At 42.0% G+C, this 27,151-nt stretch overlaps 1 protein-coding gene and 1 long non-coding RNA gene across 13 annotated transcripts in view; one reads left to right on the forward strand and one right to left on the reverse strand.

Moving 5' to 3' along the window:
- The window catches only part of EPS8 (EGFR pathway substrate 8, signaling adaptor), a 219,117-nt gene that overhangs the window by 172,131 nt on the left and 19,835 nt on the right, over positions 1-27,151 (forward strand). For 10 of the 12 annotated variants that reach the window (XM_073319206.2, XM_073319138.2, XM_073319194.2 and 7 more), the window contains 4 exons: positions 1,173-1,356; positions 9,847-9,980; positions 14,390-14,501; positions 16,844-16,987. In XM_073319206.2, coding sequence (XP_073175307.1) covers positions 1,173-1,356; positions 9,847-9,980; positions 14,390-14,501; positions 16,844-16,987 — 574 coding nt within the window. Of the gene's footprint in view, positions 1-1,172; positions 1,357-9,846; positions 9,981-14,389; positions 14,502-16,843; positions 16,988-27,151 lie in introns of those variants that run through there. The other 2 variants (XM_073319198.2, XM_073319214.2) reach the window with 2 other exon arrangements.
- LOC140901053 (uncharacterized) lies at positions 23,280-26,017 on the reverse strand. The gene is made up of 3 exons (XR_012155766.2): positions 25,865-26,017; positions 24,296-24,458; positions 23,280-23,339 (listed from the first exon to the last, which is right to left on the reverse strand). It is a non-coding gene; the product is annotated as an uncharacterized LOC140901053 (long non-coding RNA).

The following is a 27,151-nucleotide window of genomic DNA, read 5'->3' on the forward strand; positions in this document are numbered from 1 at the left end:
TGGAACTCCAGGAAAAGGGATTCTTTTGCTTGATCAGAGTCTTGTGCTAGAACTGAACTAGTGACCTAAATAATAGAACTCATTATCCTGTTATGAATCCTCTGTGCCATCCAGTCCCCTAAAAAGCAATAATTATGTGGTGGTGGGTTGGGAGGAATACAGGAATGTAAATGAAGGGCAAGCAAGCTTTGAATCTTAGAAATAGTGGTGGGACTGGCCCCATGTTTCTATTGTGCTACTGTGCTGTGCAGCTTAGCCGTGCTGTGCCACTAATTGACAAGATAATCATTAAAAACCCAGAGTTTGCTGGTCAGCTATAAGTTAACATCGACATGCCAGTGTCCTGTGAAATGCTAGCCGCTCCAACAACTGGTTTGATAGCATTTGTCACCTTCATTCATTTTCAACAATGCCCATAATGAGAAACATTAAAGGTAACTATTAAGTGCATTCCAGGGCCCATTTCTCCTTTAAGAGGCAATAATTCAAACTGCAAGGCAGTGTTTTTTATATATAGTACATAGGCACAGCACACCGTGAAAAACTCCTTCTGATACAGTGAATTCAGATGGTGAAAGTCAGTGGATCTCTAAGGAATAATACTGTATTTCAAAAAAGCAATCTGTATTAGAAAATTCAGTTCTGCAAAAGTAGTGATTACATTTACTCTTGTGTGGGGGGGGGTTTATTATTAATAATAATAATTCGTGTGACAAAAGAAATTGTTCTTGTAGCTTCTTAGTTTTAGCTAGGTCCTCGTTACTTCCCAGCCTCCATATTTGCTTTGCAGATTTCATTTTAAAGCATGCCTTTCCTGTGAACCCTGTGCATATTTACCCCCCAAGAGAGAGGGGTACTGCAATACTTTTGTTTTCAAAAGATAAAACAAATCCCATGCTCCTTTGTGATTGGTCCTCCTGCTATCCATCTTTCGCATTGTGTCAGAACTTGTATGGTCTGTCCTGACGTTGGAAGATCCTAGGGGCAGAGACTGTCTCTGTGCTATGTAAAGGGGGAGCATAGATATCCTCAGTAAATAATGCTTCCTTCTCTGCAATTAGAAGTTCCTCGTGAGTAAACAATTGCAAAGCATTTCATGAGAACCTGCAGGATTGACTATTGATAATAACTTGGTGCAGATCTTGATATATGCCTCTGACTTCTTTATACAGAGTGGACTGGCCCAAAGATCAGTTTATTCCACCCTATATCCCACGCTTCAGAAATGGTTGGGAGCCTCCTTTGCTGAGTTTCATGGGAGCTCCAAATGAACAAGAACTAAATCAGTTGGCTGAGTCTGTTGCAAATGTTGCAGAGCACCAACGGAAACACGAAATGAAAAGAATGTCAGCTGAGGTAGGTTAATTGCTACGGTATTTTGTAAAGTAGGTGGGAGACCAGACCAACCGTTCACTCCATGAACAAAACCGTCTAAGAGTTGCACTGTGGAATGGTGTTGCTGCTAATGAAGTGCCCATGGAGCTAGATTCTAATGTCATTCGCACCAGTGTAAATTGGGAATAACTCCAGTGAAGTCAGTAGCATTAGTCTAGATTTAGACTGTGCAACAGGTAAAAGCCAGGCTCGTGCAGTGGCTAAAATACAGGGTCTTATCATGGTTCCATTGAACTCGATGGAGATTTTTCCTACTGTCTTAAATTCAAAGTGGAATCCAGGGCCTAAAGATCCATTTTTTCCCTCCGATATGTGTGCTCAACTCCCATAGCTCTCTCAAAGTGACACAATATTATCTAATATAATAGTCTGTGTGTGAAATATAGCTAACTGTATTTGCCCACTAAAACATTCAGGCTCATGAACAACCCCCTCCACTCCCATCCCCTTGGTCCTCCTTCAAACTCTTAATAAACAGATGGGCACATTGAGAAGGTTAGCAAATCTGAGCTCTGGGAAACCAAGGATGGACATGTACTCCAGAGTGAAAGGGCTTTTAGGGCGAGTCCCCTACCATCAGCCCCCTCAAAGTTTAATTGAGAGGTGGTTGGGAAATGTCCTTTATTTTGCATGAAGAGTTTTCAAGAAAACAAATGTTTGTTTTCATCACTTTCCTGGAATTTTTCAGGGTTTCATTATGGGGAAAAAAATTAAAAAATCAGTTTTTGGCTGATTTTGTTTGTTGAAAAGGCATTTTCCAGTATGTAAAAACATATATTTATCATTTAGGGCTTATAGGTTAAATCAATCTTTTTGGCTGTACCTGTCTCTGGGGCCCTTTGTCTGTTTCATATATTTAACATGAATGCTACTTTCTTAAGAAATGCCAATACATTGTGGGTTGGCAAATGTTTTTGTGGCAGAGATGTCTATATAAAGATATGGCTGTCCAGGGTCGCAGGCAGGGAGATGAACAAGGTAGGATAAGAAGTATCCCAAAGGACATAGTCTCCTGAAGACGTCAGACATGTTTCCCATTCACTTATTCTGAACACCGCCTGACTATTTCCCTAATACTTAAGCTGCCCTTCAGTCCCTCTGACATTTTGTTGTTTTAAAATCACACTTTCCTTTTTTAATTTAATGCTTTTCTCTCCTTGTTTTCTGTGTGAAAGTGCAAAATAAACAATCTGAGAAAACAGAGAATGGTGTCTTCTAATCTTTTAGACATAATCATCATAGGTATCATTTGTAGTTGTATTAAGTTAAAAAATATTCCAGATAGAAGTGTGATTTTTAAGTTGATTGCACTCCTTTAAGCTCCTATAACGTTTTGTTGTCTTGATTGGTAATTGTTTGGTTGATTAGGAAAAAGAAATAAAGTTTGTCATAATGAAGCTTGCAACACTGAGGCAGGACTCGTCAATTTCTGACTCTGCCACTGAATCACTGTGTGGTCTAGGGCAAATCATTTAAACTTGCTATACCTTGGCTTCCCCACTGGCAGCATGGCTCTCATAATACCTCTCTCACAGAGGTGTTGAGACTTAGGGTATGTCTACACTACGGAATAAGGTCGAATTTATAGAAGTCGGTTTTTTAGAAATCGGTTTTATATATTCGAGTGTGTGTGTCCCCACAGAAAATGCTCTAAGTGCATTAAGTGCATTAACTCGGCGGAGTGCTTCCACAGTACCGAGGCTAGAGTCGATTTCCGGAGCATTGCACTGTGGATAGCTATCCCACAGTTCCCGCAGTCTCCACTGCCCATTGGAATTCTGGGTTGAGATCCCAATGCCTGATGGGGCTAAAACATTGTCGCGGGTGGTTCTGGGTACATATCGTCAGGCCCCCGGTCCCTCCCTCCCTCCGTGAAAGCAAGGGCAGACAATCGTTTTGCGCCTTTTTTCCTGAGTTACCTGTGCAGACGCCATACCATGGCAAGCATGGAGCCCGCTTAGGTAACCGTCACCCTATGTCTCCTGGGTGCTGGCAGATGTGGTACGGCTTTGCTACACAGTAGCAGCAACCCATTGCCTTCTGGCAGCAGACGGTGCAATACAACTGGTAGCCGTCCTCGTCGTGTCCGAGGTGCTCCTGGCCACGTCGGCTGGGAGCGCCTGGGCAGACATGGGCGCAGGGACTAAATTTGGAGTGACTTGACCAGGTCATTATCTTTAGTCCTGCAGTCAGTCCTATTGAATCTTCTTATGGTGAGCAGGCAGGTGATACGGACTGCTAGCAGTCGTACTGTACCATCTTCTGCCGGGCAGGCAAGAGATGAGGATGGCTAGCAGTCGTACTGTACCATCTTCTGCCGAGCAGCCATGAGATGTGGATGGCATGCAGTCCTTCTGCACCGTCTGCTGCCAGCCAAAGATGTAAAAGATAGATGGAGTGGATCAAAACAAGAAATAGACCAGATTTGTTTTGTACTCATTTGCCTCCTCCCCTGTCTAGGGGACTCATTCCTCTGGGTCACACTGCAGTCACTCACAGAGAAGGTGCAGTGAGGTAAATCTAGCCATGTATCAATCAGAGGCCAAGCTAACCTCCTCGTTCCAATAAGAACAATAACTTAGGTGCACCATTTCTTATTGGAACCCTCCGTGAAGTCCTGCCTGAAATACTCCTTGATGTAAAGACACCCCCTTTGTTGATTTTAGCTCCTTGAAGCCAACCCTGTAAGCCGTGTTGTCAGTCGCCCCTCCCTCCGTCAGAGCAACGGCAGACAATAGTTCTGCGCCTTTTTTCTGTGCGGACGCCATACCAAGGCAAGCATGGAGGCCGCTCAGCTCACTTTTGCAATTAGGAGCACATTAAACACCACACGCATTATCCAGCAGTATATGCAGCACCAGAACCGGGCAAAGCGATACCGGGTGAGGAGGCAACGGCAGCGCAGTCACGTGAGTGATCAGGACATGGACACAGATTTCTCTGAAAGCATAGGCCCTGCCAATGCATGCATCATGGTGCTAATGGGGCAGGTTCATGCTGTGGAACGCGGATTCTGGACTCGGGAAACAAGCACAGACTGGTGGGACCGCATAGTGTTGCAGGTCTGGGACGATTCCCAGTGGCTGCGAAACTTTCGCATGCGTAAGGGCACTTTCATGGAACTTTGTGACTTGCTTTCCCCTGCCCTGAGGCGCATGAATACCAAGATGAGTTGAGATAGCCCTGTGGAAGCGTGCAACGCCAGACAGCTACCGGTCAGTTGGGAATCAATTTGGAGTGGGCAAATCTACTGTTGGGGCTGCTGTTAATCAAGTAGCCCCACGCAATCAAAGATCTGCTGATATCAAGGGTAGTGACCCTGGGAAATGTGCAGGTCATAGTGGATGGCTTTGCTGCAATGGGATTCCCTAACTGTGGTGGGGCCATAGACGGAACCCATATCCCTATGTTGGCACCGGAGCACCAAGCCGCCGAGTACATAAACCGCAAGGGGTACTTTTCGATAGTGCTGCAAGCTCTGGTGGATCACAAGGGAAGTTTCACCAACATCAACGTGGGATGGCCGGGAAAGGTACATGACGCTCGCATCTTCAGGAACTCTGGTCTGTTTCAAAAGCTGCAGGAAGGGACTTTATTCCCAGACCAGAAAATAACTGTTGGGGATGTTGAAATGCCTATATGTATCCTTGGGGACCCAGCCTACCCCTTAATGCCATGGCTCATGAAGCCGTACACAGGCAGCCTGGACAGTGGTCAGGAGCTGTTCAACTACAGGCTGAGCAAGTGCAGAATGGTGGTAGAATGTGCATTTGGACGTTTAAAGGCACGCTGGCGCAGTTTACTGACTCGCTTAGACCTCAGCGAAACCAATATTCCCACTGTTATTACTGCTTGCTGTGTGCTCCACAATATCTGTGAGAGTAAGGGGGAGACGTTTATGGCAGGGTGGGAAGTTGAGGCAAATCGCCTGGCTGCTGGTTACGCGCAGCCAGACACCAGGGCGGTTAGAAGAGCACAGGACGGCACGGTACGCATCAGAGAAGCTTTGAAAACCAGTTTCATGACTGGACAGGCTACGGTGTGAAAGTTCTGTTTGTTTCTCCTTGATGAAACCCCCCGCCCCTTGGTTCACTCTACTTCCCTGTAAGCTAACCACCCTCCCCTCCTCCCTTCAATCACCGCTTGCAGAAGCAATAAAGTCATTGTTGCTTCACATTCATGCATTCTTTATTCATTGATCACACAAATAGGGGGATGACTACCAAGGTAGCCCAGGAGGGGTGGTGGAGGAGGGAAGGAAAATGCCACACAGCACTTTAAGCACAGCACTTTAAAAGTTTACAACTTTAAAATTTATTGAATGACAGCCTTCTTTTTTTGGGGCAATCCTCTGTGGTGGAGTGGCTGGTTGGCCGGAGGCCCCCCCACCACGTTCTTGGGCGTCTGGGTGTGGACGCTATGGAACTTGGGGAGGAGGGCAGTTGGTTTCAGAGGGGCTGCAGTGGCAGACTGTGCTCCAGCTGCCTTTGCTGCAGCTCAGCCATACACTGGAGCATACTGGTTTCGTCCTCCAGCAGCTTCAGCATTGAATCCTGCCTCCTCTCATCACGCTGCCGCCACATTTGAGCTTCAGCCCTCTCTTCAGCCCGCCACTTACTCTCTTCAGCCCGCCACCTCTCCTCCCGGTCATTTTGTGCTTTCCTGCACTCTGACATTATTTGCCTCCACGCATTCGTCTGTGCTCTGTCAGTGTGGTAGGACAGCATGAGCTCGGAGAACATTTCATCGCGAGTGTGTTTTTTTTTTCTTTCTAAGCTTCACTAGCCTCTGGGAAGGAGAAGATCTGTGATCATTGAAACACATGCTGCTGGTGGAGAATAAAAAAGGGACAGCGGTATTTAAAAAGACACATTTTATAAAACAGTGGCTACACCCTTTCAGGGTAAACCTTGCTGTTAACATTACATACATAGCACATGTGCTTTCGTTACAAGGTTCATTTTGCCTCCCCCCACCGCGTGGCTACCCCCTCAACCCTCCCCGTGGCTAACAGCGGGGAACATTTCTGTTTAGCCACAGGCAAACAGCCCAGCAGGAATGGGCTCCTCTGAGTGTCCCCTGAAGAAAAGCACTCTATTTCAACCAGGTGACCATGAATTATGTCTCACTCTCCTGAGGATAACACAGAGAGATAAAAAACAGACGTTGTTTGAATGCCAGCAAACATACACTGCAATGCTTTGTTCTACAATGATTCCCGAGTACGTGTTACTGGCCTGGTGTGGTAAAGTGTCCTACCATGAAGGATGCAATAAGGCTGCCCTCCCCAGAAACCTTTTGCAAAAGCTTTGGGAGTACATCCAGAAGAACCGCGAATGCCAGGGCAAAGTAATCCTTTCACATGCTTGCTTTTAAACCATGTATAGTATTTTAAAAGGTACACTCACCAGAGGTCCCTTCTCCGCCTGATGGGTCCAGGAGGCAGCCTTGGGTGGGTTCAGGGGGTACTGGCTCCAGGTCCAGGGTGAGAAACAGTTCCTGGCTGTCGGGAAAACCGGTTTCTCCGCTTGCTTGCTGTGAGCTATCTACAACCTCATCATCATCATCATCATCTTCTTCGTGCCCAAAACCTGCTTCCAGATTGCCTCCCATCTACATTGAAGGAGTCAAACAACACGGCTGGGGTAGTGGTGGCTGAACCCCCTAAAATGGCACGCAGCTCATCATAGAAGGGGCATGTTTGGGGCTCTGACCCGGAGCGGCCGTTCGCCTCTCTGGTTTTCTGGTAGGCTTGCCTCAGCTCCTTCAGTTTCACGCGGCACTGCTTCGGGTCCCTGTTATGGCCTCTGTCCGTCATGCCCTGGGAGATTTTGACAAAGGTTTTGGCATTTCGAAAACTGGAACGGAGTTCTGATAGCACGGATTCCTCTCCCCAAACAGCGATCAGATCCCGTACCTCCCGTTTAGTCCATGCTGGAGCTCTTTTGCGATTCTGGGACTCCATCATGGTCACCTCTGCTGATGAGCTCTGCATGGTCACCTGCAGCTTGCCACGCTGGCCAAACAGGAAATGAGATTCACAAGTTCGCGGTTCTTTTCCTGTCTACCAGGCCAGTGCATCTGAGTTGAGAGTGCTGTCCAGAGCGGTCACAATGGAGCACTCTGGGATAGCTCCCGGAGGCCAATACCCTCAAATTGTGTCCACAGTACCCCAAATTCGACCCGGCAAGACCGATTTAAGCGCTAATCCACTTGTCAGGGGTGGAGTAAGGAAATCGATTTTAAGAGCCCTTTAAGTTGAAAAAAGGGGCTTCATCTTGCGGACGGGTGCAGGTTTACATCGATTTAATGCTGCTAAATTCGACCTAAAGTCCTAGTGTAGACCAGGGCTTAATACTTATGAAGTGCTTTAGGGTTCTCAGACGAATGATACGATGAAGGGCCAAATGTTGTTTGTGTATACTATAAAGACAATATAGAAGGTGATACCTAAATGCTGCCTTAATAACCAGTTATCTGTTTTGCTGAATGGTTATACTTGACAATAGCAGAAGAGAAAAATCAGATGGGACATGATGGTGAAAATATGTATTTTCCTATCAGTATCTCCCTGAAGTGCATCCATTTTTCTTCATTTTATGTCACTCTTACCAGGTAGTCCGCTGGTAATTGGAGCAATATGTGAGCTCTCCCCCTTTTCATGACAAGAGATCCCATTAACAATCACTGACACTGATCCATTGTTAGGCAGGTACCAGCATAACACAGCTCAAACCTCATCCGCCTGGGGTTCCTTTCTTCCTACAGGGCATCCTTTTCCAAAAAGAAATGCTACTCAGTGTTAAATAATGATATGATTGCTGCTCCCATGGTTACAGCTCCTAACCTTTGCAACTAGGGATTGATCTGGTGTCAAGCAACGTGGATCAGAGATTGATTCATGAGAACGTTTCCCATCCCTGAATTTTAAGATACAGTTGTATACACTGTGTTTCCACTGAAAGGGTTGCATGTGCAGTCAGTTCAATAATAATTATTTCAAATGAGAAACTATGATGGAAACGCTATAGATTTGCATATGATTGTTGCTGTGCTGTTAGGCTCTTTTCCTTGGATTGTGAATTTTGGGGGGCAGGGACTGTTTTCCTCTGCCCTTATGTAGCACAGATCACAGAGGGGAGCCAATCTTGATTGGAGTCCATGGGGGCTACCACAACACAAATAATTTTGTCTGTGAACTAAGGTGACTTACTATTTCCCAGTTTCTTGCATACATACTCTAAGCCATGGAACACTTGATGGTGTTTCTAGGTTTTTGTAATATTGCTGTTACTCTACAAACATTTTCAAATTTTGGTGATGATAATACTTACCTACTTCAGAGGGGTATTGTGAGGAATTTGTCAGAAGGAGAAAACTGAGGCGCAGACAGGGTATGTGATTTGCCCAAAGTCACATAGCAAGTAACAATCAGAGCCAGGCTCAGATTTTTGGCAGCTCCTGGCTCCCAAGTTTGTACTCGGTTCACTAGACTCTGCTACTTTATCAGTGCCATATTAGTTTGTTTTGATGGTAGCAGGAGGAAGGGAGGCCTAAAATAAGTGGCTTCAACTGCCTACATGTAAGAATCCCCAGAAATTAACTCCTTAGTGTATAGCTCTGCTTTTTGGAACTGGGTGATGGTATAATTATATTAACAGCATTAAAAATATCATCATTGGATGTACATTGGGTTATTGGCATGTATACAGTGGCAGCCATTCAACAAGACCACCTAGACCCTCCAAATGTACTTTTCAGTCTTCAGCAAAGATTTTAATATTTCTATATGCTGTTGACACATTCACATAAAATTGATTTATTTAAATCCTGAATCTGCCACCCCTACTCCCATTGGGTAGTACCTTTCTGTCTACACAGCTCTACTGACTTCATTAGGATACTTGCAGAGCAAGGTATTACTCAATGTAAGGGTGGCAGAACTGGGACCTTAGGGAATAAGATTATGTACTCCTAAAATAAGGTAATGTTACTGAATAGCTCTTATTCCAGACACATACTCAGCATTGTGTGTAGTTTATCTGAGTTAGAACGTCTGCAACCAGAAACAAGGCTTAAAGCCTGATGTAGCTTGTTTTGTTAACATATCCAGTCACTGTGTATAAAACTCAGCTGCTGTAGGGATGTTTAAGTGATAATGTGGATTGTACCCCAAAGAACGGTCTTGATGAAGAATATCAGCTGCACTATTCAAGTAATAGGTTGAGTTAGGATGCAAATTCTTTATTCTCATGCTTCTGATTTCTTTGTTCAAGTATGAAAATGCACAAATAATTAAATTTTCATGTCAGAATAACAAACGCCAGAGAACAAGGGAATGGGAATGCTGACGGAGAACCTACAGGTGTCAGATGATGTTGCTGTAATCAGTTAAATAACTACTGCTGTCTTTGTGTATGACGTTAATCCCTTTTGTTTTCTGTTTTCCAGCATCCCAGTGTCCCAGACTATCCTCCATCTGATGGGTATGCATTCAGTAACACAGTTTACAAAAGAGGGCCTCTGCTGGACCAGGGGGCAGCTGTTGCTGCCTTTAAACAAACTGTTAGCCGACATGTAGATAGGTAACACTGAATGGACATCATGTATAGAGCTGTGGATAACTGTCCCAATTTATCACTATTGGGGTGGAGGTGTCTCTGTTTGTTCTTCTATTTCTATGTCCGGAGTGTGCGTCATTTCCTAAAGGAGAAAGTCCTCCTTGTAATATGGTGCTTGGCTTGACTTTATTTAGTGCTGATTATATAAAGCTCCTTTAGAGTACTCTCTGCATGAGCACCCATTTAAAGTCCCCTTTGTATACACTGTTAAATGGGTGCTTCTGTCAAAAGCAATAAATTAATGGAAGTGGAATTCTGAGCGTTATCAGACTGAATCAGAACACAGGATCTTTTAATATGGACATAACATAACCTATTTTTGGTTTGTTTCCAAATGTAGAATGCCATTTACTCTTTTTGGAAATACAAAGAATTGCTTTGCCATTCCTTGGAATTTTTTGTTACTCCCCCACTCCACCCCCAGTTTTGATTCTTAACACCCATGTTTAGAATAGGAATCAAATCTTTCTTTTCCCTGTGCTCAGTGTGGAATTATACATACAGCTCTGAAATTGTAACAAGTGGTGACCAAGCACAGTGTAAGGGAGTGTTTTTGCACAAAGGAGCTATTCCCTTCCCATCCCTTCAGCTTTGTCTGAGTAGATTACAATCAGCACCTTGGATATGTGATGTTGGGTTCTCCAGTTAGACCGTGTCTGTATGGGAAGGTTATACTGGTAGAAGTGAAGGTGTAAATGTAAACAAATATAGTTATATATATATATATATAGTCCAACTATACATAAATATAGTCAAACGTAGACACTCATTCCTCTACAAAAGTGCATTATTTTTGGTTTAGCTTATGTTACTTGGGAAGAGGTTTAAGCTAAGTGGAAAAAAGTCACTCTTCTCCAGAATAAAAATGCCCACACAGTGGGATTGTAAAGGGAAGGGTAAACCCCTTTGAAATCCCTCCTGGCCAGAGGAAAAACTCCTCTCACCTGTAAAGGGTTAAGAAGCTAAAGGTAACCTCGCTGGCACCTGACCAAAATGACCAATGAGGAGACAAGATACTTTCAAAAGCTGGGAGGAGGGAGAGAAACAAAGGGTCTGTGTGTCTGTCTTTATGCTGCCTTTGTCGGGGATAGACCAGGAATGGAGTCTTAGAACTTTTAGTAAGTAAGCTAGCTAGGTATGTGTTAGATTATGATTTCTTTAAATGGTGGAGAAAAGAATTGTGCTGAATAGAATAACTATTTCTGTCTGTGTATCTTTTTTGTAACTTAAGGTTTTGCCTAGAGGGGTTCTCTATGTTTTGAATCTAATTACCCTGTAAGGTATCTACCATCCTGATTTTACAGGGGGGATTTCTTTATTTCTATTTACTTCTATTTCTATTAAAAGTCTTCTTGTAAGAAAACTGAATGCTTTTTCATTGTTCTCAGATCCAAGGGTTTGGGTCTGTGGTCACCTATGCAAGTTGGTGAGGCTTTTTATCCAACATTTCCCAGGAAAGGGGGGGTGCAAGTGTTGGGAGGATTGTTCATTGTTCTTAAGATCCAAGGGTCTGGGTCTGTAGTCACCTAGGCAAATTGGTGAGGCTTTTTACCAAACTTTGTCCAGAAAGTGGGGTGCAAGGTTTTGGGAAGTATTTTGGGGGGGAAGACGTGTCCAAACAGCTCTTCCCCAGTAACCAGTATTTGTTTGGTGGTGGTAGCAGCCAATCCAAGGACAAAGGGTGGAATATTTTGTACCTTGGGGAAGTTTTGACCTAAACTGGTAAAGATAAGCTTAGGAGGTTTTTCATGCAGGTCCCCACATCTGTACCCTAGAGTTCAGAGTGGGGGAGGAACCTTGACATACTGGTACAACTATATATTTGATACCATTTTCCTGTGTAGACAAGGTCTTAGCTCTGTGTGTGTGTGTGGAGGGGGGATGGTGGCAGAATTCTTATAACTGTTGTGTTAACTGGCTGAATTCAAAATTATGTGCTGAAGCAATTGTGGAGAGGTGGGAGAGCTTAAGTGGAAGGGGGAAGGGTAGCCTTGAGAAGAAGAAAACAAACTGCCCATTTCAGTTACAGGTTGCGTATCCTTAGCTACTTCTAACTCGCTTTTTATCGATAGAAGCTAAATTGGTAATTTTTCAGCACTTCAAAGTTAGTTTTTGTAACGGAAGGCGAGTGGATAGTGGCTGCCGGACCACAAACTGCTGCTGTAAACTTCTTTGACAAAGAAGGGTTCCATGTAATCCCCTATTTAAAAAAAGAAAAGAGAGAGAAAGGGAGAAGGTCGCTTAAATTGAATGAGCCAACTAACGGGCTAATTCACTAACGGGCTAGGGTGTGCAATGGGAGGCTACTAACATACGCTTCTTGGTGGTGGAAGGCAGTTGACTTTTGATCTCACAGTACATCAGTAGTGGACACCTGGGATGCATGGTTTACATCATCACTCTGACACAGAATGACTAGTGACTATGCTTTCTAATGAAGTTGTGTGGTGTTTCAGCATACATGTAAATCCAGCTCCAAGAGCCTCCCAGTCTACTTGTGCTTGATTGTGCTTTCTGGGATACTATGTTACAAATATTGATGCAAAAAATAAGCTTATTTTTTGCACCAACATTTGTAACATAGTATCTCAGAAAGCCTTGCAACCGCAGCCTACATAGGAAAATGCAAGTTGATTATAACTACATCGTATCTAATTGGTAATGTGGTGGAGCCTCAGTGAAGGTGCATGTGCAGTGGGCAGGTTTCACAGGGAATCATCAAGCATAAATAGAGTGGGAGGATCCTGGAGCTAGATTTGAAAGGTGGGATTTTCACTGGCCTTTCTCTGCTCAAGGAAATTTACCACTCGTTTCAACAGGAGCAGAGTTAAAGCTGAACTGAAAGCTTTTGAAAATCCCACCTGGATTTTTTTTTTCTATTGGGAGAGTAATTGGAGCGAGGGTTAGAAACTGCAGATAGGGGGATGAGTTTGAAAAGGCAGCACAAAAATGTGTAAGGACTATCAGGAGGGCATTAGTCATTCAATGAAATGACAAGAAGGCAATCAGAAACTGTAAACCAATAAGGTGGCTTAAAAGTGAGTACAAAATAGGCAAAACTGGGATTGCTATCCTCTCCTTTGACATTGTAATGACTAAATTATGGTTATGGGTATGAACATTGTTCATATCATGTTTTCCTTTCCTCCCTTACATGTGCTAATTGCTTTCAGTGTATTGTTTTTTCTTTCAAACCTATATATAGATTTACAATCTAAATATGACTATGCCTTTGTTCTGCTCTTCAAGTAAAGTGAGACAGTTCTCCACAGCCAAAAATAGCTAGGTAACTACTGGAGTACTCAAGGATGTACTTGGGATCAGTAGTTACAATCAGCAAACTGCCAACAGTAAAAATTCATTTACCTCTCCATGGTGTGATGTTATGTCCAGCATTTCAAAGTCATTATTTGTTTACTGTTTATATTATCCATTAGTTCATTAACTCTTCTACATGGTGGTTTTGATGTGCATGTCATTTGCGTTAGGTGCATATTGCTTTTGTTTCTTTTAGAAGTTTTTTTTTTGGGGGGGGTGAGGGGGTTAGCTTTTGACCTCAAAGACTTGGTTGTACATCTGAGAACCCACTAGCTCACTTTCCAAAAGGAATCTGAACAGATCTTTCCTTGAGGAACGAGAGTGTTGTACTCTGTATTCTTCATCCCACTAAATTTTATATGAATTTTACCTTTAACTGCTCATAAGTCATTTTTAATTCTTGCTTGAGCTAATGACTCTGGGCTATTAGTTTACGTAGTGCTTTATGGACAAATAAGAAAATTTACCTGTGGTGGGCAAGTATTTTTGACATTGGCAATTTAGTTTGATTGGATTTAATGCTGAAAATTATTCATTCTGTCTGCAGTCATGGAGACATTACAAACAAGTAATTTGAAATGTAAATTGTGATGCACTCTAGAGAGTGCAATCTTTCTTTAAGCACATAAGATGCTTTGTAAATTACTGCAAATTGTAAACCTTTCCCAATATATCAGTTTGCTTTATTACACAAGACTATTAAATCCAGTATAATCCTTTACAGGAATACAGCTATAAATCGGATGCATTGAATTGATTTACTTTAATGCAGTGACATCTGCTAATCTCTAAATTATTACAGTACTTACTGCAAGTTCTGAGCTAACCATTGTTACCAACTCTTGAGGTCTGTGAAACTCAATTAATACTTTTTGTCTTTTGCTGGCTCGTTAATGTTGTAATGGGTGATTATAGTGTGCATTGGTAAATTCTATGGCAATTAAGTGTCCTAAAATAGATTATCAGGATACAGCTTGCTTAAATGTTTTATTTTTTAAATTGCTTGCTTCTCTTGAAAGTCTAGCAGAATAATGGTTGGGTTGTTTGCTTTGTAGAAATTATGAAGCACACGGTAAGGCACAGCCCAAGAGATATGCCAAATCCAAGTATGACTTTGTGGCAAGAAACCACAGTGAACTTTCTGTCTTGAAGGATGATATTTTAGAGGTAATGTAGTACACAGAAATGAAATTTCTAATACTTCCCAGAACTGATGGCGTCCTCTCTGTGGGCAGTCTGAATGTTTGGGGTGATGACTTCTGACACACTAGTCTGAATTCTTCTGTAGGAATATGGAAAGTTCAGTTATTTTGTATCTTAGTCAAGATGCATGGGGATTCCATGCTGACCTATCACTTGTTGCTATAGACCTCATCTCTTTAATAGTTGGGTGGGATTTCACAGCCTTCTGCAATATGAATTTTAATATTAAAAATCTTTGAATAACAAGTCTAGAGACCCCATTCTTCCAGTCATTGTTCATACACATAGCGAGGGACAGTCTCTCACTTGAAAAGATTACAATCTAAATAGACAAGCCAGGCAAAAGGGGGAAGGAGAAACAGAGGCACAAAGAGATAAAGTTCTTGCCCGAGTTCTTGCATAGCAGTGGCAGAGTCAAACCTGGGACCTCTGACTACCAGCCCAGTTCCCTATTCTTGGAGCAATGCTGTCTCCCCAACTATTTACCTTCCCAAAATGTCATGATATCCTTAGGTTATTACTATCCTTGGCCAGCAGTTTAGAGTGCATATGTTCACCTTTAAGGGTGTGTCCTCTTCTCACACATGTATATCTCTGCTTACTTCCACTATGCCCCTTACATGGGGAATGCCCGATATGAACTGATCTTTAAGATCACTACTCTTTTTTTCTATTCCACATCCCACCTTTAAGTGCCTCAAAGAAACGAAGCGCTTATGGGCTATGTCTGCATTTGGAGCTGGGGTGTGATATTCCCAGTTGGAGTAGACCTACATGTGCGAGCTCGCAAACCGTGTAGCCCCAGTTGCATGGCAGCAGCATGCGCTAGCCACCCAAGTACAAATCTACCAGTATGCAGGACAGCGAACCCATGCCACCACTTGAGGCTGCCTGTGCTGCCATGGCTGTGCGACTGTTGGCACATGAGCTCAGCGAGCGCTTGGATGAGTTATGTCCATTCAAGCCGGGAATCGCACCCTGAGCTTCAAGTGTAGCCGCAGCTACTGAGGGACAGAAAGAGATGGTTGGTACTTCATAATATATAATTTAAAAAAAAATGGTACTTAATCAAATATATTCTTTTTTTATTTATGTCCCTCTCCCTCAAGCCTTCATAGATCACTGGTTAGGCTATAAGGTCTTTTGGGGGAGGAACTTTGTATTTATATCTGTAAGTATAGTGCCAGCTACACTGGCACCTGAGTCCTGAGTGTAAATATTAATTATGATGCTACAAAGGGTGGTCTACAATAATTTCTTTGAGGCACCAATAAGAGCTGTGTCTTGGCACTATAATCAATTATTTGTATTTCTAAAGTGTTCTCGGCTATTGACTGTGTTGGAAGCATTTGATTTCTGTACTGGTGGGGAGTCTTATTTGCCTCCTGTGGAGATTAGAATAATTCTTTAGCTGAATTGAGCATGAGGGATAATCTATTTCAGGCTTAGCTTAATTAATAAAAGGCAGCATAATGCAGTGAGTTCCCATACCGGCCACCAGAAATCCCCAATTACCCAGCTGCCAACGTTCCATAAATACAATCACCACACACCCAAATAAAACCAAAAAGGAGACAAAAAAGTCTTCTAGTTAGGTCAGAGTGAGTGGACGAACTGGAGGAAGCAGGTGAATTATATTAAAAATGCATTTTCCCTCTATTAAATCTTAATGATCAGTTATAGATGAGATTAAAAAAATACCCTTCAATGTCCTTTTTCTTGTATGATTACTGGTCAGGCATGTGTATTAGAAACACGGACTGTTTAAAAGCAATAAACAACGTATTTCTATATTAATGAAGCAGCTAGATGGGATGATTTCAGATAATGTTTGTTCACTATTCTATGTTTGGGCTACTCCCTGACTGTTGACTGGTATGCATCTAAGATTTGGTTTGGTTAGGTTACTTCTTATGATGTCAGTGTAGAGGTCACCAAACAGTTCGTGCAGCTCTATGATGTTCTGTCCTAAGCAAAATCTGGTGTACAGATTAATTTTTTTATGTTGTTAATCAGGTTGACCTGAAACGGACACAATTTGAGACGGCAGTAGAAAATTTGTGCCCTCTCTCCGGTGATTGCAATCAATCTAATTAAAAAAGAAACAGGGATCATGGAAAGTGGGGAGGGAGCAAAGGCCTGTGATGAGGAAGGAACTAAATCTGACTGAACAACTGACAGTTGCTGGACCAGATCCTGGCAACGACAGGGCTTTGCTTTAAGTGTTGCAATGCAAGCCTCAAAACAAGCCTGACATAAATGTCATTCAACCTTTTAACTTGACTTATTGTATCAAATGATTTCAGATCCTCGATGACCGAAAACAATGGTGGAAAGTTCAAAATAAAAGTGGCCTTGCAGGGTTTGTGCCAAACAACATCTTGGATCCACTGCGACCTCAGGAACCTGGTTTAAGACATTCTGAACCTGCATACAGTCACACCATACAGGTATCCTTTGTTCCTTAGAAAAAAAATCCATTTATATTTTTAATGATGGAGTAGGGTAAGGTGGTTCAAAGCAGAACAACAACAAAAATCTGTAAATTCTACTGCAACCTCAAAATTCCTGTTGGCTCTATATAAGTTGAACTTTATTTCTCTGTTATGTAGAGTCTAAAATAAAAATAAAATTGACAGAATTTATAATAGGTCAAATCTTTTCCTTTGGATCTTCTGTTTCTGTTATCCGATTGACAGACATCAAATATTCGAAACCTAATATGTATGGTGTACATTTATTTTAATTACAAATACCTTTCATATGTTGATAGCTGTTGATGCCAAAGAAGGAGTTTGAATTATTTAAGGTAGGGTTAACTTCATTCCTTCTCAGAGAGTGAATTTTAGCGTATCTTTTAGTTTCTGTCCTTTTTGTGTGTTGTATGTATATCTATTAGTCTATAATATCTACTTCTCTCAATTTTTGAGTGAATAGGTCTAGACCTCTGTGTGGTATTGTGGGTGCCATAGAATCATGTGTTTGCTGTTTGAATTTATGGAGCAATCATTTCTCAACGATAGCCCTAGAGCACCAACAGAAAAATTTGATGCTTGTGTCTAAGCTTTTGGCCTAATTTTGTTTTTCTTTTACATAATGGTGGGTTGAAGTATTTTATCTGCTCGTTATATACATGGAGCACAACCAGAGCCCAATACTGCAATGGTAAATTACCAGGGTTCTTTACATCCATTTAATTACTCATGTGAATAAGGATTTGTAGGATAAGGACCAAATATGTTTTTTTTACACTATCGTAACAGGCCAATGGCTTATATTTAGCTGGAGATACCATATTTTGGGAGAGTTTGTTTTTTCTTTCTGCTGTGTTGGTTCTAGAGATGGGCAAGCCAGTTAAGATAAAGCAGAATTCCCAGCCCTGCCCCTGAACCAAACTTTGATCCAAAATGCAAACCAAACTTCAACTGAAACTTTCTGTGGTTAACCTGTTTCCCCATTATTCATTTCCTTGTACCTCTGCATTTATAGTTTCCAGTTCAAAATAGAGTGCTCATCTACAATTGTTTAGTGTTTGTATTACAGAGGCATCTGGAGGTCCTAATCAAGGCTCTCGTGCTAGGTGCTGTCCACATAAATCACACAAAAGAAAGATGCAGCCTTTTATGCTATTTCTGGCCTGTCTAGGGATACCTGAGCATCTCTCGTGAAACTAGTCTCGTAATATATCCAGGCTAATATTGAAAAACCCAGTACATTCAGATAAAGTACTTGGGATAAGTATCCAAAATTTTGAGCACTCACTTAAACTTGGGACTGATCAGTAATCCATATAAGTCAACGGGAGTCTTTTCATTGAGCTCATTGGACTTTGAATCAGGTCTTTTATGAACTTTGCCTCTCACTAGTTGTTTTCCAGTAATGTTTGAGCTCTTCCTCTGAATAAATTCTGTTTTTATGTGTGTGTGAAATGAAGCATGTATGTGTAGTGTTTTGCAAACTCTGTTTAAAGATCTGTTGTGGTTTTTTTCTAACTCAAGTGCATGTATTTTCAGTTTGTTTGTTTTGGAACTACTCACAAAAAAAATTAAGCAGGTCTTGTTGGGACATTTTTGAGTAGAAGTTCGTAATACGTTTTGCATGATTCACTCCAGATTTGGGAGGATTTCATGAAATAATGAAACAACATCAAAAAATAGAAGTCCATGTTTTCACTAATTTCACAGAATCATGGAAATTAGAAATGGGTAATAATGATCTTTAATGCCATAGTCCTTCCACCCCCTTACAGTAGTGGATTGTTCCCAACAGTTCATTGTACTTCTGCTTTGTTCAGTTTAAAATAATCCAAATGCACCACTTCCCTTATGAAGCTGTTCTAGATCTCGCAGGGAATTTTCTTGTATTCACCCTAACTGTTCCGTTTCCTCTCTTCACCCTGTTGCTTGATTTGTTGATGCAGCTGGTGGCTATGTAACCGAAAAGAAAGAACCTATATTCGAAACGTAAGAACAGCCATACTGGTTCAGACCAAAGGTCCATCTAGCCCAGTATCCTGTCTTCCGACAGTGGCCCGTGCCAGATAAGTCCAACTCCTATGCAACTGTACATATTAAAAAAAAAAAAGCAACAATATAGGAAATAATGCATAAAGAAAGCATTCCCCGGGCAGCTGCAGGCTGTACTTGGCTCATTATTGTAGTTTGATCATTTTAAAATAATCGCTAAATAGTCATCATCCTAATGTTTGCTCTCTAAGGCAAATTACATTTGGCAATACCATAATTTATAATGTTATCTAAAAAATCACCTGAGATTTAGTGCATCACAAATTGTTGCCTAAACTTATAGTCGTGAATGAGGAAGGTCTTTACAAACAGGTAACATTCATAGTTACTAATGTCACCTTCTATTTCATGTTGAAGATTATAAACTTAAGTGCTCCTGAGCCTTTTCTCTTGGGTATTAATTTGGCCCATATTAACATAGAGGTGTACAGATGCTGTTTTTAATATGTTTAGCCTCACTACTAACTGTGAAGTAGGGAAGTGCTATTATCCCCATTTTACTGAGGGAGAACTGAGGCAGAGAGAGACTAAGTGACTTGCTAAAGTGTCCCCCAGGAAGTCTCTGGGAGAACAGGGAATTGAACCTGGACCTCCTGAGTCCCAGACTGGCACCATAACTTTCTTTCGTCTCCTCCAAATGTGAGCACTGGCTTCTGTACAATCCGTTCCAATGCACCTAAGTGCTGAGCAGGCTTCTCCATGCTTTCAAACACAACTTCTGCTTCAGCGCTGGCATGCATGGGGCCTGTCAGTTGTGACAAATGCTGTGGGCTTTTTTGATGTAGTTATTTATTTGTCCGTTCATTTAATGTGTCCCTGGTGGTCTGCAAAGCACACATGACAGCAGGGAAAATCCACTTCCTGATGCTAAGGCCTTAAGGCCCCATTGAGACTGTCAGACTCATTTTTTCTTATGATTTTTCTACAGAAGTAACCCCTCTCTTGGGGAGGTGAATAGCTAGGGCAGAGGTCGGTAACCTATCAAAGAGGAGGAGCCATTTTTTGGTTTTTGTCTTTGACCAAAATATTTTGAGAGCTACATCACACGCAAAGCTATTTGTAGAGTTAGAATTTATCAACTAACAATAATTGAACATATTAAAAAAACGAGGAGTCCTTGTGGCACCTGAGAGACTAACAAATTTATTTGGGCATAAGCTTTCATGGGCTAGAACCCACTTCATCAGATGCCCATGAAAGCTTATGCCCAAATAAATTTTAGTCTCTAAGGTGCTGCAAGGACTCCTCATTGTTTTTGCTGATACAGACTAACCTGCTACCACTCTGAAACATGAACATATTAAAGTTATTACTACTGACCAATACTTTTAATGTGACTTCTGCCATTTGAATTTGAATATAAACACATTGGTTCCCGGCTAATGGGAGCTGCGGGGGCGGTGCTTGCGGGCGCAGGCAGCGCACAGAGACCCGCTGCCTCCTTCCCCCCAAGGGGCACGCAGAGACGTGCCAGCAGCCAGCCGCTTCCAGGAGCAGCGTGGGGCCAAAGCCCTGCTGCGCCGACAGCCGGGAGCCGCCTGTGGTAAGCGCCTCCCAGCCAGAACCTGCACTTTGCACCCCCTCAAAAAACAGCTGCCCTCAAGGGGGCAGCCAAAAAGCTGCATGTGTCTCCGGAGCCACAGGTTGCCCACCCCTGAGGGAGGGCATTAATTATTGCACTTGAATATATGCAAGAGAGCCTTTTGCGTACTTGCAGCTTTGTTTGCTCTGCTGTTGACCTTTGTCGGTACTCATTGAATTAGATTTTGGGTTAAACTCTGAAACCTCTTAATGGGCTGGTCCAAGATAGTTACCTGATAGTGAGTCCTTGGTGCCTTTGGAGATGGTGGTCAGTACAGCAGACTTACAAAATAGGCGAGCCACGAGCCACTAGCCCAGTCTACCTCCACAGTCCAAGAGCTGTGGAATGTTCTCCCCTCTGGTCTAGGGTAAACTGTGGAATTTCAAATTACTACACAAAGACATTCAAACTACTAAAATACTAACATTTTCTTTTAGAACTTCAATATGGCACACTGGTGCTTGTGTATGAGTTTTATGCTAATGTGACTTCCTTGTTGTCGTAGCCTCTTATGATTTTAGCTGTTTAATCTGCCTTTGTCACTGTAGAGCAGCAAAGATATTTTGACTGATGTCAGATAAACAATACATTATGCATATTAATAATTTGCCAAGCAATCTAATCATTTCCTTTCTTTTAGTAATAACACTTCCAGTGGAAATAGAGTAGATACAATAATTGTGCATTTTATTATTTTTTCAAAAAGTAAAATTGAGAGATGTGATTTAAAAGGTGTGACATGATGGATACGGCCCTGTGAGTCAGAGGAGTATTATACCCATTTTATAGATGAGTTCAGGCACAGAGGGCAAATTTCCACTCTTTTGTTTTCAAAATTTGAGACTCAATGAGATTTACGCTCCTCAGCCACTTGTGAAAATAGGAATTAGCGCCCAAGTGACTTAGGGACCTTTTGAATATGTTATATAAAGGCGCTTAAATGACTTGACAAATGTCACCGAGGAATTTGGTGAAAGAACTGGGAACTGAACGTTTACATCCTGATTTCCAGCCCACTGCCTTAACCCCAAGGCCACTCATCTGCTTTTTTTTAACCCTTTGCAAGTCTGAGCTGTGCTGAATGACAGAGGTACCTAGATAGTTATATGCAAATATTTGCTATCCATATTTTTACAAATTGTTAGAGATTACTCTAATCCAATAAACAACTGAATGTAGAGCTATAATGTACAACACATTTTTTGCTTTACTGGCAATTCCAAATAAGTGTGGGGATGGGGAAAATTGTTTTGGGTCTAACCAAAACCAGTGTGTTTTTTAAATTTTTAGCTAGGTTTTTTTTTTAAGCTATCATTTCTGGTTGAACAAAATGTTTCATTAGATTTTGAGTGTTTAATACTTTTAATAAATTTACATTAAATTTTCAAATAAATAGTCATTTTGAACCAAAAAATAAATATATTTCCTTTAGAAAATAATGTTGTTTTCATTTTGACTGTTTCGGAAATTTTTTTACGTGAACAATTGTCAAAATGGATACAATTCACAAAATGTTTCATAGAGTCATAGAAGTATAGGACTGGAAGAGACCTCAGTAGGTCATCTATTCCAGCCCCCTTCACTCTATGCAGGACTATGTAATAACTAGACCATTCCTGATAGGTGTTTGTCTAACCTGTTCTTAAAAGCCTCCAATGATGGAGAGTCCACAACCTCCCTAGGCAATTTATTCCAGTGCTTAACTACCCTGACAGTTGGGAAGTTTTTCCTAATGTCCAACCTACACCACCCTTGCTTCAATTTCAGCCCATTGCTTCTTGTGTCCTCAGAGGTTAATGAGAACAATTTTTCACCCTCTTCCTTTTAACAAATTTTTATGTACTTGAAAACTGTTATGTCTCAGTCATCTCTTCTCCAGACTAAACAAACCCATTTTTTTCAGTCTTTCCTCATAGGTCATGTTTTCTAGACCTTTAATCATTTTTATTCCTCTCATCTGGACTTTCTCTAATTTGTCAACATCTTTCCTGAAATGCGGTGCCCGGGAGTGGACACAGTACTCCAGCTGAAACCTTATCAATGTGGAGTAGAGCAGGAAAATTACTTGTCTTGCTTCCAACACTCCTGCTAATACATCCCAGAATGCCGTTCACTGTTTTTGTAACAGTGTTGCACTGTTGACTCATATTTAGCTATTCACTATATTCGCTATAGCCCACAGATCTCTTTCGGCAGTACTCCTTCCTAGGCAGTCATTTCCCATTTGTATGTGTGTAATTGATTGTTCCTTCCTAAATGAAGTACTTTGCATTTGTTCTTATGAAATTTCATCCTATTTACTTCAGGTCATTTCTCCAGTTTGTCCAGAGTATTTTGAATTTTAATCCTGTCCTCCAAAGCACTTGCAACCAGCTCCCAGCTTGGTATTGTCCGCAAACTTTTATGAGTGTTTTCTCTTTGCCATTATCTAAATCGTTGATGAAGATATTGAGCAGAACTGAACCAGGACCAATCCCTGCAGGACCGCACCTGACATGCCTTTCCAGCTTGACTGTGATCCCCTTTTTCAGTATTACTGAATCTTCATTCCCTCCCCTCCTCCCCCCAAAAAAAGTTTTAGCCAAAAAAATGTGCCCAGCTCTGATTGTGCAGTACAGCTGAACTCAGAAATCCACTGTGATTCCTCAAGGGCTGTTGTTAGATATGGTGGTGTTTAATATCTTGATAAATGACCTAGAATAAAGCAATGAGAAAATTTACCAAAGGTACATGTGTAGGATCAGTGGTTGACACTGGAAATACCCCCAGGATCTTCAAGGAATTTAATGTTGACAATTACACATTTTATGATGTTTGCAAATCCGAAGAATTACAAAGCGCTTATCAGACTTTTAGTCAGCTAGAAATCAGTTAGAATATGCTGTATATTGGGTAGATGCTTTCACTTCTCCAATATTGCAGCTATTACTCCTGGGGGAATTCTGTGCCAAAAAATTCTGTGGACAATATTTTAAAATTCTGCATATCTTATTTGTCAAAACAACACAATATAATCACACCAGTTTGAATTATTTTGGTAATTTATTTCAAGATACATGTGAACAAGTATATCTGTCACAATACAGATAGCAAAAAAGTTTCAGGAAAATGTTTTGTCAAATAGATCCCTTACTAGGCATACTAATACAGAATTTTGAGTAATAATTTATTTAAACTACAATACAGAAACATATTTTCCGCGCCCCTCAGAAGCAGTGCAAAGGCTTGGAGGAGTTGGGGGTAACAGAGGAGCTGAGGTAGAGGGAAGTAATTGCTGGGTAGGAACCTGGGAGTGAACTTGGAGGGTTGTTGGGTGGGGTAGAAGCATGGAATAGGTTTTTTTGGGGGGGAGGGATTGTTAAGGAGTTGCGGACTACCCCATGCAGACCCTGGCTGACCCCTAGCTTCTCCCATTCAGTCAGGCACATCTGCCCCATCCGCATGTCCCTGAACCCACACTCAGCCAACCCCTGCCCTCATGCACCTCCCGCCCCATCCCCATGTGTCCCAGCCACCCTTGCCCCCATGTGGCTCTGCACCCCCACTCCCATTCAGCCCCCACACCAGCCCCTCTGAACCCCACTATATGTAACCCTCCAGCAGCCCATGTGCCTCACTTTGTTCCATCCCCATATCCCATGCCTCCTCACCTGACCCCATGGGCAGGGCGCTATGAGGAATGCAGTCTCTCTTCCTTACTATCAGCTGCTGACTGCTCTGGCCAATGAGCTGGCTGCCCTCAGTTCTGGCATCATGGCAGCCCTTGGTGGGCTAAAAGCATAACTGCAGCATCTCTCCAGCAGAGTGTATTTTCTGCGGGGAAAAAATGCGGGGGACAGGAATTCTGTGCATGCGCAGTGATGCAGAATTCCCCCCCAGGAGTAAACCATAACAAAGCTGGGCTTGGTCAGTATTAAAAGGGAGATCTCCAAAAGAAAATTCAAGTGCTGTAGGAGTGTTTGAGCTTATTAGGAATTTATCATGATTATAGAGCTAGCTGCACCTCTCCCCCTCTTTTGGTCTCTGACAGCACACACTCAGGTGCTAGGCCTCATGCTCCTACCTGTCTTCGGGTGGAATTTCACAATTACACCATTCTTAGACTGGGCTCTGGGCTACAGTACCCTATATGTCAACCATCATTACCCAGCAGGTCCAGCTGGGCTTGGACACCTGCACTTCAGGAGCCAGTGACCAAATATTCTTCTTAAAATTAGTGTTTAATTAGCACAAAGAACAAAGCATTAGAGAATTCTGTCTCTTCCCTTGCCATTCCTTTTTCACCCCTCAGTTCTGCTCTCTAACCATTGGAATCCTGTGCAAAACAGCAGTATGTCTGACTTGGCCTATATATTGAGAGACAATCCTGGCCACTAGTTTCAAGATCTAAACACCCGTGCACATATACAAACACCCTGGTGTGGTGGAAATAAAATGCTGCCTGCCAGGGATTGATCACACCTGCTTGGGTTTAGATGGTCCCTCAATGACTTTATCTGCCTTAGGGCAAGTCCACGCTACGGGGGAATGTTGATCTATACTACGCAATTTGAGTTACGTTAGTAGCATAACTGAAGTCGACGTAGCTTAGATCTACTTACTGTGAGGTCCACACTATGCTATGTTGATGGGATACCGGAGTGGATGGGAGAGTGATCCACGGTCAATTTAGCGGGTCTTCACTGGACTCGCTAAATCGACCCCCGGTGGATTGATTGCCACAGCGTCGATCCACCGGTAAGTGGAGACAAGCCCTTAGTTTTATTTTAGCTGGCAGATATAGTCATGCTACCAAACCTTTTGGCTTTATAAAGTGGTAAGTTGGATTCCATTTTAACAATTCTAGTTAAATCGCCTCAAATATTCTAGTTTCAGCAAGAACAAATGTTAATGTCCTTTTTTTCTATTCCGAATCCCCAACACACATTTAAACCATTTGAATCTGAGTTGATTAGGCTGATTAACACTCAGAAGCTTACACTACAATACTGCAATGATGCACAGTATCTCCCTGATCTCACCTGAAGGGTTTTTTAACCATGAAGTGTAGATGCTATTTGTATCTATTCAAAGGTACCTTTTAAAGCAAACTGGTTACTTACTAAAGTGTCATTCATTTTTCTAGTGTTTTTCGTAAAGAAAATGTTACATGTTAAATTCTTACCAGTCATTCTGGGGATCCTTACAAGAGAAGGCAAACCTTTTACCAAAGAACCTACCTTTCTGTTTGCTTTGGCGTGTGAGCACCGAGGTAGAGTTCTATTCTCCTCCTTTAGGACAAACATCCTTTACGTTCCTTGGAATCTTGTCCATGAAGCCTTTCTTTCAAGTCTTTTTTTTGTTTAGCTATTGGCTTAAAATTATTTCTCTGTGCCTTCCCCCTGACACTGAGCATTTGTGCCCAAAATTCATGTCTGTTGCCAGCTGCTCTAGATACCGATGTACTTGTATATTGCCAACTGTTAACTTCCCTGTTGATTGTGAAGTGCACTGTAACAAAGGGGAACACATGCCAGGTGCTCATTTGGTAGTGGCCAAAGAGATGATGTCATTTTGAATTGAGCCAGTACCCCTTTATATTATTCCTTAATAAAATGCTGTTCTATTAAATTTGCTGTCATAACATGGGTTATTAGTGATTGAGAAGATGCCACTTTTCTATCTGAGTCAGTTCTGATCCAATTCTGCATTATGCTTTAAGGGGGCACTTAGCGGATAGAAGTGCTATTGTTTGGATGTCCTGATATGTAAATATGTCCTGATTACTGAGAGTGGTTCAAATTTCCCATTTAGTACTTTTTTCAAGAAATGGGGAATTAATCTTGACAATCCTAGCCAATACCAACCAACCTAAATTCTCTCTCTAGGCCTGGCTGTCTGAATTGTTCTTCACTTTCTGCCCTAAACAGTTATGTATTGACGCTATGCACTGTTACACTGCTGCTGTGTTTCATCTCAGAGGTGGTTAGTAGTCTGAGAGTGCAAAGTGATTTAATTTTGTATGTGTGTATATATCACATATGGGGAGAAGGAGAGAGAGTGTGTGTATTTTGGACAGTAAGTCCTCTCAATAAAGCACTTATGGATCCCCTGGGACAGTATATGTACATGCACAAGACTTTTATCACAAACTATTTCTCCCTAAAACACAACATTTCGCTGAGTATATTTTTCTCTGACTGCACTGACAGAATGCAGCTATCTGCATCCAGGTGGGTACGCTGCCATCCAGTTTGCAGTTGTCTTTGCCTTTTCTGGTTTTTCTCTTGACTCTCTCCTCTACTTACAAGCCTTATCGACAGTTTCTCTGCTCTGAAAGTACTATCTGTTTCTTTATAATTTAGTGTATCCGCTTGCACTAAACAGGGCTCCCACTTTGACAGCTTGTTTTCTGCCTCAATTGGCTCTTTCAGATGCAATGTTGGCATTGCGTCTCTTCAGCTGCTTCATGCTGGCACAAAGGTATCACCATTCTGTGCCCTCTGTCACTGTGTTTGAGAGGAGTC

Source organism: Lepidochelys kempii, chromosome 1 (assembly GCF_965140285.1).
Source record: "Lepidochelys kempii isolate rLepKem1 chromosome 1, rLepKem1.hap1, whole genome shotgun sequence".
Classification (NCBI taxonomy): Eukaryota; Metazoa; Chordata; order Testudines; family Cheloniidae; genus Lepidochelys; species Lepidochelys kempii.